Source organism: Lepidochelys olivacea, assembly GCF_965140295.1.
Source record: "Lepidochelys olivacea isolate rLepOli2 genome assembly, chromosome: 10".
In the NCBI taxonomy this organism is placed as follows: domain Eukaryota; kingdom Metazoa; phylum Chordata; order Testudines; family Cheloniidae; genus Lepidochelys; species Lepidochelys olivacea.
Window position 1 is genome coordinate 66,256,902 of NC_140420.1, and position 13,689 is coordinate 66,270,590.

The 13,689-nt window shown below is 39.9% G+C and overlaps 1 protein-coding gene across 3 annotated transcripts in view; it reads left to right on the plus strand.

The window, feature by feature from the left end:
- SPPL2A (signal peptide peptidase like 2A) overlaps nt 1-13,689 on the plus strand; it is a 46,497-nt gene that overhangs the window by 5,362 nt on the left and 27,446 nt on the right. For all 3 annotated transcript variants that reach the window (XM_084640585.1, XM_084640584.1, XM_084640586.1), the window contains exons 3-5: nt 3,547-3,732; nt 4,526-4,615; nt 11,673-11,806. In XM_084640585.1, coding sequence (XP_084496711.1) covers nt 3,547-3,732; nt 4,526-4,615; nt 11,673-11,806 — 410 coding nt within the window. The remainder of the gene's footprint in view (nt 1-3,546; nt 3,733-4,525; nt 4,616-11,672; nt 11,807-13,689) is intronic.

Sequence of the window (13,689 nt, forward strand, 5' to 3'; positions counted from 1 at the left end):
TGGATCAAATGGAATTTCTAGTAGAAAGTACTGTGTAAAATCAATGCATGTTAAATGTATACCCCAAATTAAGAAACATAGTAAGAGGACTAAACAAGTGCCACCATGGCTAAACAGAGAAGGAGGCAAAAAGGCATCCTTTAAAAATTGGAAGTTAAATCCTATTGAGGAAAATAGGAAGGCACATAAACTCTGGCAAGTCAAGTTTGAAGGTATAATTAGGGAGGCCAAAAAAGAATTTGAAGAGCAACTAGCCAAAGACTCAAAAACTAACATAAAAAAAATTAAGTACATCAGAAGCAGGAAGCTTGCTAAACAATCAGTGGGGCCACTGGATGATGGAGTTGTTAAAGGAGCACTCAAGGAAGATAAAAATAATTGCAGAGAAACTAAATATTCTGTGCATCAGTCTTCACTACAGAAGATGTGAGGGAGATTCCCATACCTGGGCCATTCTTTTTAGGTGACAAATCTGAGGAACTGTCCTGGACTGAGATGTCATTTGAGGAGGTTTTGGAACAAATTGATAAATTAAACAGTAATAATTCACCAGGACCAGATGATATTCCCCCAGAGCTCTGAAGGAACTCAACTATGAAATTGCAGAACTAACATCTGTGGTATGTAACCTATCATGTAAATCAGCTTCTGTCCCAGATGCCAGGAGGATAGCAAATGTGACCACCAATTTTTTAAAAAGGTTCAAGAGGCAGTCCCAGCGATTACAGGCTGGTAGGCCTAACTTTAGTACCAGGCAAATTGGATGAAACTGTAGTAAAGAACAGAATGATCAGACACATAGGTGAACGCAATTTGTTGGGCAAGAGTCAATATGGCTTTTGTAAAGAGAATCATGCCTCACCCATCTATTAGAATTCTTTGAGGGAGTCAACAAATGTGGACAAAGGTGATCCAGTGGATATAGTGTACTTAGACTTTCAGAAAGCTTTTGACCGTGTCCCTTACCAAAGGCTTTTAAGCAAATTAAGCAGTCATGGGATGAGAGGGAAGGTCTTCTCATGGATCAGTAACTGATTAAAAGATAGGAAACCAAGGATAGGAATAAATGGTCCGTTTCATAACGGAGAGAGGTAAATAGTGGTATCCCCCAGGGGGACCAATACTGGGACCAATACTGTTCAACATATTCATAAATTATCTGAAAAAGGGGAAACAATGAGATGGCAAAATTTGCAGATGATACAAAATTACTCAAGATCATTAAGTCCAAAGCAGACTTCAAAGAGTTACAAAGGGATCTCAAAAAACTGGGTGACTGGGCAACAAAATGGCAGATGAAATTCAGTATTGATAAAAGCAAAGTAATGCACATTGGAAAACATAATCTGAACTATACATACAAAATGATGGGGTTTAAATTAGCTGTTACCAGTCAAACAGATCTTGGAGTCGTGGATAGTTCTCTGAAAACATCTGCTCAATGTGCAGTGGCAGTCAAAAAAGCTAACAGAATATTAGGAACCATTAGGAAAGGGATAGATAAGACAGAAAATATCATAATGCCTCTATATAAATTGATGGTACACCCGCATCTTGAATACTGCATGCAAATCTGATTGCCTCATCTCAAAAAAGATATATTGGAATTGGAAAAGGAACAGAGAAGGGCAACTAAAATGATTAGGGGTATAGAACAGCTTTTGTATGAGGAGAGATTAAAAAGACTGGGATTTCAGCTTGGAGAAGAAAAAAGAACTAGATAAGTTCCTGGAGGATAGATCCATCAATGGCTATTAGCCAGGATGGGCAGGGCTGCAACACTATGCTCTGAGTGTCTCTACCTTCTGTTCACCAGACACTGGGAATGGGCAATAGGGGATAGATCATTTGATGATTTCCTACCCTGTTCATTCCCTCAGAAGCATCTGTCACTAGCCACTGTAAGAAGACAGGATACTGGGCTAGGTGGACCATTGCTCTGACCCAGTATGGCTGTTCTTATGTTCTGTGTTCTCATTAGGATAACTTCTAAATTGGTACCACTGCTTATCTTCTGTCAAGAATAATCATAAAAAAAGAATTTTCTTAAATTTAGCACTGTGAATATTTAAGAGTAAGCCCAACTTCTACAATACCCAAAATGATACTGTCGTGCTGTTAAGACACCAAATTTTATGTTTTAAAAAAAAACTTTCAAAACCTAATATTGAAATGCATTAATGAAAGTTGAGAGAAATAAAAATCAGCAAAGTATCATGTTTAGATTTAAACACTCACCTACTCCCCAAGTGTTCGTAACGCTGATATTTTAGTATCAACTCAGTTCCTGGCAAAAAAAAGTTAAAATGGCTATAAATGAAAGTAAAATTGACTTTTGTTGTTTTCCAGACTGAATGAATCTCAAAAAAATAAATGTCACAAATGGAGAAAAATAAACTAGATTTTAAAACTATTTCAATTAAGTGTTCTTGGAGACACTTTGAGTGAAGTGATTTTGTATGGAATACACCTTATTTTGGAACCTGATCTGTTTAAAACAAGGATTGCCAGTATTGGTCAGCATGTGCATTTGCGTAAAATACTAAAATGTATATGTTAAAACAGTATTTTAATGATTATTTGGAATTTATATTGCCATGCCTTACTCTTGGTCAAAACTTATCCTTGAGCTAAGATCAGAAAAATCCCACATATACATGTTAAAGAGGTTTTTTCCTTTCCTTTTGCTGCCCTTGATGTGATTGGTAAATGCTATAGGTTTGGAAATAATTGAGAGAAATATTCTTTCCCTTGATTCATAAACAAGGCTGACTCAGTACAAAATCAGAGGAAGTGTAACAGCCATGCTTCTGTTAAGGACCTACTGTGGCCAAACATAACTTGACTAGCCAAAGAAAACAACTTATTTATTAAGTCCTATTTTAAAAAAGAGTTTTAAAAACTAAAATTAAATATATGGAAAAATTATTTAAACTACTACTACTTTGTTTTAGGGCTAGCCTACTGTCTTGATGTGAGTGTTGCAATAGAACCAGAATTTGGATATGTATGAGAGTCACTGTTTCTTTGGCTGGTGAAACTTTTGTATGACATAGTTGGATTCTCTAGAGAGTTGCTGCCTGTTGCTCATAATAACATATTCTAAAGACTAGTTTACAGAGTAGCATTGGCCTTGGAATAGGCTGTAAAGGAGTTAAGACTGGTTCAGAAATCTCAAATATACTTAGTTGCTTATTGCTATACTTTTAAATTGGTTTTGTGATCTTAGTATTGCAATGACTCCACATGAACATTCCCTGAAAGTTTATTCCTCTCCTGCTACTGATTTCCTATTTTGAATCCACATTGCTGAGTCAACGATCCCATTATATTTCTTAGTAGGTCTATTTACTCCCTGTAAATAAATGTTTGATTTCCTATTTTGAATCCACATTGCTGAGTCAACGATCCCATTATATTTCTTAGTAGGTCTATTTACTCCCTGTAAATAAATGTTTTTGTGTGATAAATAAATGGGAGAAACCATATTGGAAATTAATCTTTGATTTTTAGTTTTAACTTTTATACAACTTTTGATTTTTATAGGCTTCCAGTAGTTTGGAGAACTTGACCTCCAAAGTGTTCTGCAGTAATTCTGAAGTTCCTTCTACTCTTGTAATAAAGGACAAGGCAGTTGTAGTGATGAGGGGAAACTGCTCATTTGTGGATAAAGCGAGAACTGCTCAAAGTCATGGTGCTAAAATGCTGTTGATTGCCAGTAAAACTGGTCTAGTAAGTTCTAACATTCTATGGCTTAATCTTCATTAAAGTGACATTATCTTAGTTGCATTTATTGTATTTTGACCTCTGTGGTTGCCTATTCGTTATACTCAAACTACTAAATGAAAAATGACCTCTGTTGTTTTCTACTAATTTTAGTTGCATAATCTTTTAAGTGAAAATTTTACATTTTATTAAGCATTAATATAATCCAGTACCTGTACACAATCATTGCTACAGAAAACAAAATCACTAAAAATATCAACTAATACAGAAGAACAAAAGGAAAAAAATTGACAGTAACAACTAAAAGATAAGAACAGTTATTTTAGATCATGTCTTATCACTTTGCCAGACATGCATGTCCTGTTTTTCTTGCTCTTTTTAAAATACTGGATATCTTTTTATGTACATTATACTTATATTTGCAGTTTGCGCAAATACATTCAATACAGCAAAATACAATATTAATAGTAGATTATCGTTGATAATTGTTAGTTTAAAAAAAACTGAGCTAAACTTGTTCTGAAAGGTGGGTTATCAGAGTCAAACTATTGGGTTTTGATTATCTGCATAAAAGCATAAAACATTTACCAGAATATCTCTGGGTCAATAATGTCAGCCTTTCAGTGTGTGTAGCATAGTTTTCCTTAAACTGTGTGAGAGTTTTTCTCTGTAGCTTTGAATCATGTCTGCTGATTTTTGTTTGCGAACATACATACTGGCATTCAGAGGATAATCTGCATATAGAGTTGTGTTCTGCAAATATGCTATCAAGTCCTCTTATATAGGTTTTATGTTTTAGTCTTCTCCTTCAGGTAACAAGACTGATGTACAAAATGTAACCATTCCAGTTGCTCTTGTAAGATATAATGATATAATGGATATGCAGCAGGTAAGTGACTGATAAAATACTGTAATCATTTATGATTTGTATAAATATTTTCATAATTACATTTATGATCATCATTATATGATCTGCCCCAATATTTTTATCAGGCAGTGCCCAGTTAGGCATGCATATTATATTGATTCATGTGTTTAGACAATATCTGTCTTCCCCTTTCTCTGAAAATGAAGATAGATTGAGATTTCAGTCATGAAAGCATTAACCTGCTCTTTGACTCTTTCAGGCTAATCTGTAAGAGTGTTCCTTCAGCCTATAGTATAGAGCAGACTTTATTGCAGTTGTCTACTTGTTCATGGACTGATCTGTTTTTACACTTTATTGAAATGTACACATTAGAAAAAGACTGACACTGAGTTAGAAGAGAATATAGAGCTGACAATATCATGACCAATAGCCAGCAACTCTTCCTTTTGACACATGGGATGCTGTATAGGACAAAACAAACATCACATGTGAATTACTTTCATTATAGTGTGACAGTGCAATATACAATGCTAATGTTCCAATAACCGATAGCAATTCACTTTTCTTTCATGTTATATACGACCTTGATTATCTGAAGCTCAGTAATTCTATTAACTGCATCAAAAGGTACTTCAGATTTCCAAATGTATTCAATGCCCCTCTGATGTTCAGATAATTAAGATTATATTTTTCTAAAATTTGTGATATTCCTTGAATAGAAAGTAAAATAGTCATCAATATGTTTCTAGCATATTCCATTCATTCACTATTGAATCCACCCTTCCTCATCTCTGTTGGCAACTCCACTGTATTCCCTATGGCCAAACTTGCTTGTCATGTTTGGTTCTTCTCCCACATCCAGGCTATTCACCAATCTGTTCGCTCTTCCTCTGCATTATCTCTGATATCTGTCTTTCCTTCTGTATTCCCACTGCAGAATGTCTTTTCCATGCAATGGTTATGTTTTACCTTGACTACTGCAGCTTCCTCCTTTTGTGTCTGCTTGTATTTGTACAGTGCAGATTACTTTGACAACACTCAGTATATTCTAGTGGACTAACAGGTACGTGGTCCAGGTGCACAACTTCTCAAGTTGTTTTAGGGGTCAAGAAGTAGTATCATCCCTCCTTGGAGTGCCTAGTGTACTCCCTCAGCATGAATTATAAGGTTGCTTCCAGGTCTCCTGCATTGCAGTGGGAAATGCTGTTATCCCACTATATCAATTCATTCTAAGTATATAGTGTTACAGTTTCAGGGTAACAGCACCTCAGACCCACTCTGTAGTCTGCTCCATGGCTGCCCCCTTAGGTCTCAGGCTTCTGTCACCTCTCTCTGGGCAGGGTCCTGTACCATATCCTCTCGGATCTGGAATTTAGGCTGCAGTCCCCCTGCAATTCACTGTGGTTATCCCAGCAGGTCTGACCTAGCTCTGCACTTGCAGTTCACTCTCTTTCTTTAGGAGCAATGACAGTGGCCAAACAGTTTTCACAGAGCACAGTAAATTTATTTTAGAACAAAACCGTTACACAGAAAATCTGTAACAAAACAATACAGTCTAAACACAGGTTACCAGATGTCGCCCAACTTCCATGTGGGGAAGTAGTAGGTCATAGTCCTTCAAACCCTTTGAGTAGGGTTTGCCCCCTTGGTTAAAGGTTTGTGTCCATTTGTTGGATCAAAATCAGGGCTGCTTAGTCAGCTCAGGCTGATGCTTTACATGGTTTTGGGGCCTTTGTTTCCCAGGCCACCTGAAACAGGTAAAACTGGTCAGTGCCCCTTTCCTTAGGTGGCAAAGCTTTAGCAGCTGGGTATCTGCATAACAGCAGTGGGATTTTGCATTAATCACCCCTTAGTAATTCCAGATTCCATCATGTGACACTTCCTGGGTCACCCAAGGTTGTTAGGCACCTTGCTGCCACCTGCCCTTAGTGAGAGGAAGCTGTGTCTGCCAGGGATCAACTGCTTGACCCTGACAGCCACAGGCAACACAAGTGTTCTCAACCCATGTGGGCTCTACTGTCTGTCGTGCACACGAGCATGCAGTAGTACACTCCAACCCCCGAGTCCTCCAAGCATCTCCCTCTGGTGCTCAGCCCCTTATCCTGGACGCTCACAGAATTACCAGGCCTGCTGTTCCCAGGGGAACAGTACTCTACAGCTTACTAGTTGCACCTTAGAACAAAGCTCTGCTCAATATATAGCACTTAAACTTGTATTTTCTTTATTTAAAAACAAGTCTATTTAACAAAAAACAGAGATTCATATGGTAGCAAACAGAAATATTCCAAATCTTCTTCTATGTAAGGTTCCACATAAGAGAAAATCATAACATGCATTCTAAAGCCTAAACTCAACTAACAAGATGCCTTCTTGTCTAATAAGATACTGCTTAACCCAAAGTCCTTCTCAGTGTGACCAGGTTGGCTGACCCTTCTTTCATGAGGCCAAGCACACTGGCAGCCTGCTCCCCCTGGTGAAGGATAACTGGGGCTTGATCTGCTCCCCAGATGTGGTTCCAAAAAATCTTTGTCTTTAATCCTAAATGTGGTAACCCCTGCTGTTTTTGTTTTTACTGCAGTGCTTGCAATCTGTTGACTAGCATTTTGCTCAGTCTATAATTGGGCGTCCATTGTGAACCATACAATACTCAGTTTGCACATGACCAGCCAAAGAGAGAGAAGCTTTCCTCTTTCCAGGTGCCTGATGGCAGTGCGTGGATCACCTTTCGGTGATCTGCATTAACTTTCAGACTTAGAGCATAATTTTTAGTGTGTATATATACGTAACTCCTCACATATTTTCTGAACATACATCTCACAATGATTATGATGACCAATATGACACAGGCTTTCGCTGGAGGCCTTACATAATGTTATATGGGGACCAAATATGTAGATCTCAGACACTGAGATTACTGACCAGTAATCTGTATGCCCACCTCCTTCTCCCCCCACCCCCAATGACCTCTGCCAATTGGCACAAAGCGGTCCCTGGGTCTCTCCTGGGAAACTCAACCAGGAACATATCACACTTACTGATACAAAGGTCTTTAAAATATTCATAGATCTATGTCATTTGGAACATCTCAGTATAATAGTTTGAAATGTTAATGCTTTGAAGGCTGGCTCTCAAAAATGTAGTTAACATTTTTAAAGTTGATAAAACAGTCTCAAAGTTATGCCTATGTTGGGGGAGATGGGACAGATATGACCATAGAGAAAGGGTTGCTAGGGTGCCCGACCAGCATCTTAGTGGGTCACACAGGCGTGTTTCCTGGATGGTATGTCTGCCATTACCTCTTACAATTTCATGTTTCACCTACTTATATAATAAACATTCTCACAACAAGCAGGCATACATCATTCACATACAGATGCATGTATTTTGATGCCATTTGATGACCATCACATGTATTTTTTTTCTCTTTAGAACCTATGGAATGGATCTGCAGGGGGAGCTTTCATGCACTCCTGCTTACCCTGGTCACCCCAAAACCTTTTGGATGAGAACTTGAGACTTGGGTCCTCACACTTCCAGCTCCTATGTAGCTTTCAGGGAGTCAAGATGCTAACCCTTTGTTCCTCAAAATGTCAGCTGCTTCAATAATGGGTTGGGCATTCCTCACCTCCACCTCTTTGGCATAGCCTAGAAAGCAATTCTTTGGAGAGAAGGGGGAACTAGGTTAGATCTGGCTCCCTATGAAGTAGCTCTTAACCACATACTGCTTTTAACAGCTGAGGCTTCCCAAGTCTTGGGCAAGAGTATCTTCAATCCTCCCCCATAGCCAAATTCATTTATCTGCCTCACCACCTCAGAAATCAAGCCTGGGGACTCCTGTGGTATAACCTCATTCTCTGGGGGGGGGGGGGGAGGAGGAAGAGAATCGATCCCTCACTCCACTGCGTCGGCCTTCTGTTCCTACACTGAGATGAGGTGAGCAGTGGTTTCTCCTCCACCTTGCTCAGAGCACTTACGTTTTCACAGATCATTGGGCAGTCACAGACGCTGGAAAGACAATTCCCCTCCCCAGGTCCTGGCTGTAGTAACCTTTGCAATGTCCCAGACAACTGTTTTACACTTTACTTGGGTGGGTGACACAGTTCCGGCAGAGCTCTTCAGCTGAAAGTGGGGATGCTGAGGCAGCTAAAGACTTAGCCACCACCAGGCTCTGTTCTGTCTCAGGCTCCCTGGTATGGATGGGCAGAGAATGATCCCCCTCACCTGGGCTCCAGGTGTCAGAGAATTCAGCTTGACTTCCTCTCCCCACCTCCTAGTATCAGGTATTTGTTTGGCTGTGCTGGGAAGGTGACTTGAGCTTAACAGGGCTTCCTGTATGTTACAGTTAGGAGTTAATTGACACTCCTCTCCCCTCCCCCTTCTCTCTGCCCCTCCACTTGCATAGTCACTGACACCCTTACCTGCATGATTACAGATAGCTGTCAGCACCTGATACAAGCAAGTCACTTTCACAAGGAGAAGGGGTGTGGGCTTTGTTTGAAAATTAGTGTAATTTCCAAGAAGCAGACCAAAAACAGTATCCTTTCAGACACCTACAACCAATACTCCTGACCCTTCCTGGGGCTGCACAGAAATCTGTGCTGCAGGTAGAGTGGAGGCTTTTACACCAGGAACTTTAAACCAGATTTCACAGCCTTTCAGCATTTCATAGGCTTTCACTATTTGGGTTTTAATTATGGTCCCGGGGGTCTCAGAATCTTTTCCCATTTATTTTCACCTTCCTTTCCCACTAGGAACCGGATAGGTCTGCACCAAGGAGGGTCAGCAGGACATGGGTGCAGTGATTTGAGGTGTAGCCACATCAGCATGCACATCATATGGGGTGAACTGTTCCACTGAACTTGCTCCCTCTGGAGATTGTTGCCCGGTTAACTGTAAGCTTGGAGTGCAGGATGGCTTTGCAGGACTGCTTTGGGTCTCAGTAGTCAGATTGGGAAATCCCTTGCAGTTTGTCACTTATGACATTGCTTTTCCACATCTTCCCCAGGATTTTCTCTGAGGTGGCCTCTCTGCCTTGGAGCAGGTCCTCCCCCCTTGAATATGGGTCTCTGCTTGGGCCCAGTCCATGCTCTGTGATCCAGTTCCATCCCTATTAAGTTTTCCATGACTCCCAGGCTGACTATTGGCTAATGGTCTGCCAGTTTCTCTGCTAAACACAACTTTCTAGGGCTTTCATCTATTAACCATGATTTTAGGCCAGGGGAGGTCAGTTTAAACTTTTGCAATTAGGCTTTTTTACATAGTTTGTAATCTTTATAGCCCTCTCTCTATATGGGTGAAAGCATCTAAGGCAGTGGTGGGCAACCTGTGGCCTGTCAGGGTAATCCACTGGTGGGCCACCAGACAGGTCGTTTATATTCACACGGCTGCCTGCAGCTCCCAGTGGCCGGGAATGGCGAACTGCGGTTGTCCACCACTGATCTAAGGCCTTCACTTTTGGTAGTGGAACCAGACACCACAGCTTGTCTGTGTGTCTGCCCATCCCACTTATTTCAATTCACACTTCATTTCAAAGGCATTTAAAAATACATCCATGTGTTCCCCTTCTCTAAAGAAAGGAAATCGTTCGGAGTCAGAGCTTCCCCCTGGACCAGGTATATATGGTCTGTCTCCATCTACTGGAATAGGGTTTTGATGGTACAGTCTGTCCCTGTTGAGTTCCTGTGATGCTCCTTTCTCTTCCGGCTCATGTGCTGACACTGCTTTTTGGGGTTAGCTGTCTCCCACTCTTGTTCTGCAAGCAGCTGGGCTTTCAAGTTCAGTCTCTCTTTCTGCAACTTTTTTCGCTACCTATATATTTTTCCAGGAACTTGGCAGAAGTAGTGGGTTTGGTTTGGGTGCAGTATGGTCTATTGTCCTCTTCCTTGCTTCCCTTCAGGAGTTGTAACCAAGGTTTTCCCCTCCTGCTGGACTCTCTGCCACTGAGCTGGGTGGACCATTGTTTCTTTTCAGGTCCTCCATATATAGTAGATGAATTAGCTGTGCTTTTGTCAGCTCCTGAGAACTCGTCTTTCTCTCTTTGCAAATCTCAACTAGATTTTTCTTCAGTAGTTCATTATTCATTTTTCTGTCTATCTTGTCACTATTCTTTTCCCAAAAAGACTATGAGATCCTTGTCAGTGTGTTTTCTTTTTTTTTTTTTTTTCCCCTTCTACGGTACTTACTTTCACCGCTGTTGGCACTTACTATCAATTCACACACTGCCACCACATATGGCACAGTTTGGGGGTAACTGTGCCTCTTACCCACCTTCTGAATTCTTCTAGGGATGCTTCCTTAGGTCTTAAGCCTCTAGCCATTACTTCTTTTGGGACAGGGCCATTGTCTGTCTCCCATCAGAACAGGGATGTAGGCTCTAGTCTTCCTAAAATTCACTGTGATTATCCCAGAAGGTCTGATGTAGCTCAGCACCTGCAATTGACTCTCTCCAGGAACAATGACCGAGTTACCAGTTATCAGACAGGTTTCACAGAGAACTGTGCACTTATTTTAGAACAAAAACATTACATAGAAAATTATATAGGGTGTGGAGCTTCAGCAGCTGGGTGTCTGTATAACAGCACTGCATTAACTACCTCAAGTGATTTTTGAATTAACCACTCTCTAGTGTTTCCAGATTTCACAGGAAACGCAACCATAGAGCCAGGAACACACATGTAACTTATTGATACAAGGGTCTATAAATATTCTATGGACTCCATATCATTTAGTGTGTCTCAATAAAAAGTCTGATGTTTTCATGCTTCTGAGGTCTAACTCACAAAAATGCAGATAACATTTATAAAGTTGCTACAATAGTCCCCAAGTTAGATCTGTGTTTGTCATATCTGTCACGTAAACTAGACATATCTGTGACATATCTGTCACACTAAAATATGTGTTTGTCATATCTGTCACATCTTTGTACATAGTAGGTAGGTAAAATTGACACACACTGATCCAGTTTGCAGCAGGTGAAGATAACATCGATCTTTTTAAAAACAGGATAAGCACTGCATACTCTGCCTGTCATAAAGAGCCTATGCTGTTATATGTAACTGATACATTTATCATTTTTCAGACCCTTGGAGCTAGGATTAACGTGACACTCTATTCACCATCTTTGCCAGAGTTTGACTACAGTATGGTTGTCATCTTTCTAATTGCTGTGCTCACTGTGGCACTGGGAGGCTACTGGAGTGGAATATCAGAGCTGTAAGTTCCGTTAAACCATATAATCTATTAAGCAATGTAAAATGCAGATCTAAATATCTGGTGGTAGTGGTAATGGATATGAGAGGAAGGATGGTCCAGTTGTTGGGGCATCAGCCTGAGGTTTGGGAGACTGAGGTTCAATCCCTGTTCTGCCACAGATTTCCTGTGAGACCATTGGCAATCGTGGTCTTCCTGTGCCTAGGATCTCCATTTGTAGAATGGGGATAGTAGTACTTCCCTACTTCAGAGGTTTTGTGAGAATAAATACGTTAAACATTGGGAGGTGCTCAGCTACACATGGCAATGGGGACTATATAAATGCATAGGACGTTAAGAAATCTGCCACTTTTAGATACTGGCTTTAGCTTTTTATCTCTTTCACTTCAAAAATATAATTCACCTAATCTAGTGCTCTCCCAGGAACACTAGCAGGATAAAGGCATATCGAGTTCTTTAAAAAATTGATTCCTACACTAAAGAATTGGGCTAAGCTCAAAAAGAGAGAAGTCTGAACTACTAAAAGGCATAAACCTAGCAAATAAATTAATGACATTGAAAGTGAAAGCCAATAGTGAGAATAAGGCAGTGTAAGAATATCCCCATACTGTTATGACACCTGATCACCATAATTTCATCTGCATGCATTGCTTGCCATCATGAAAGGCTGGCATGTCAGTTTTTTTTTTTTAAACTGCATTAGGCATAAATAAATAACATCCTGCATAGTCTTGAGAGTCCATTAAATGGTGCTAACCTCGTATATCTAGAAATGAGGCATAAAGCATGTGTAAGTTGACAATAAACACTTTAAAGGAAACCAGGATAGCCATTCATGCTTCAAAGGGGGAAATTCTCTGTGTAACTGAAGGTGGAGAAAAATTAAAATTTTGAATAGTCTTAAATCCTGTTCATGTACAGTACAGGGTGTGAATAAGTGTTTTGGTTTGTCACATCTGGCTAAATCGCCATGCAGGGGAAGGAGGTAATCAACTATGTATTTCTGTGAAGAAAATGTGAGAATACTAGGAAATTAGAAAAGACAGAGACTTCATATTAACTGTTGTGAGTAACTACAAAAACTTCATCCACCTAACTGCAGTAAAAATTATTCTATTTTTACAGAGGGGAAACCCAGTAGGTACTCAGTGTAGCCTGAAGCCTTTTTTAAAACAAAGCTCCTATGTCAGATAAACAGCTACTGCATCTATGGAATGCAGTATTGGACTACATCTCACTTATGGTGACATTGGCCAAACGGGCTAATGTGATCCTTGGCTATATAAAACAGAAATCTCAAGCAGGAGTAAGGAGGTTACATTACCTGCCTTTGGCACTGGTGTAATTGTTGCTGGAATACTGTGTCCAGTTCTGATGTCCATAAGTCAAGAAGGATTTGGATAAGTTGGGAAGGGTTCAGAGAAGAGCCACGAGAATGATTGAAGGATTGGAAAATATGCCTTATAACGATAGACTCTAAGAGTTCAGTCTCTTTATCTTAACAAAGAGAAGGTTACACTTGATTATCATCTAATAAGTACCTACAGGAGGATCAAAGATTGGTAATAGAGGGCTCTTCAGTCTCTCAGACAAAAGTATAACAATCTAATAGCTGGATGCTGAGGCTGAATACATTCAGGCTATAAATAAGGCACAGATCTTTAACAGTGAAGGTAATTAACCACTGGAACAACTTAACCAAGAATTGTGGTAGGTTACCCATCATGGACATCTTTAAAAACAAAATTGGATTTTTCCTAAAAGGATATGCTCTAGTTCAAATAGGAATTACTTTGGGGAAGTTCTATGGCCTGTGTTATGCAGAAGGTGAGAACAGATAATCAAGGTGGTCCCTTCTGATTTTATAATCTCTGAATGTGTGTTAA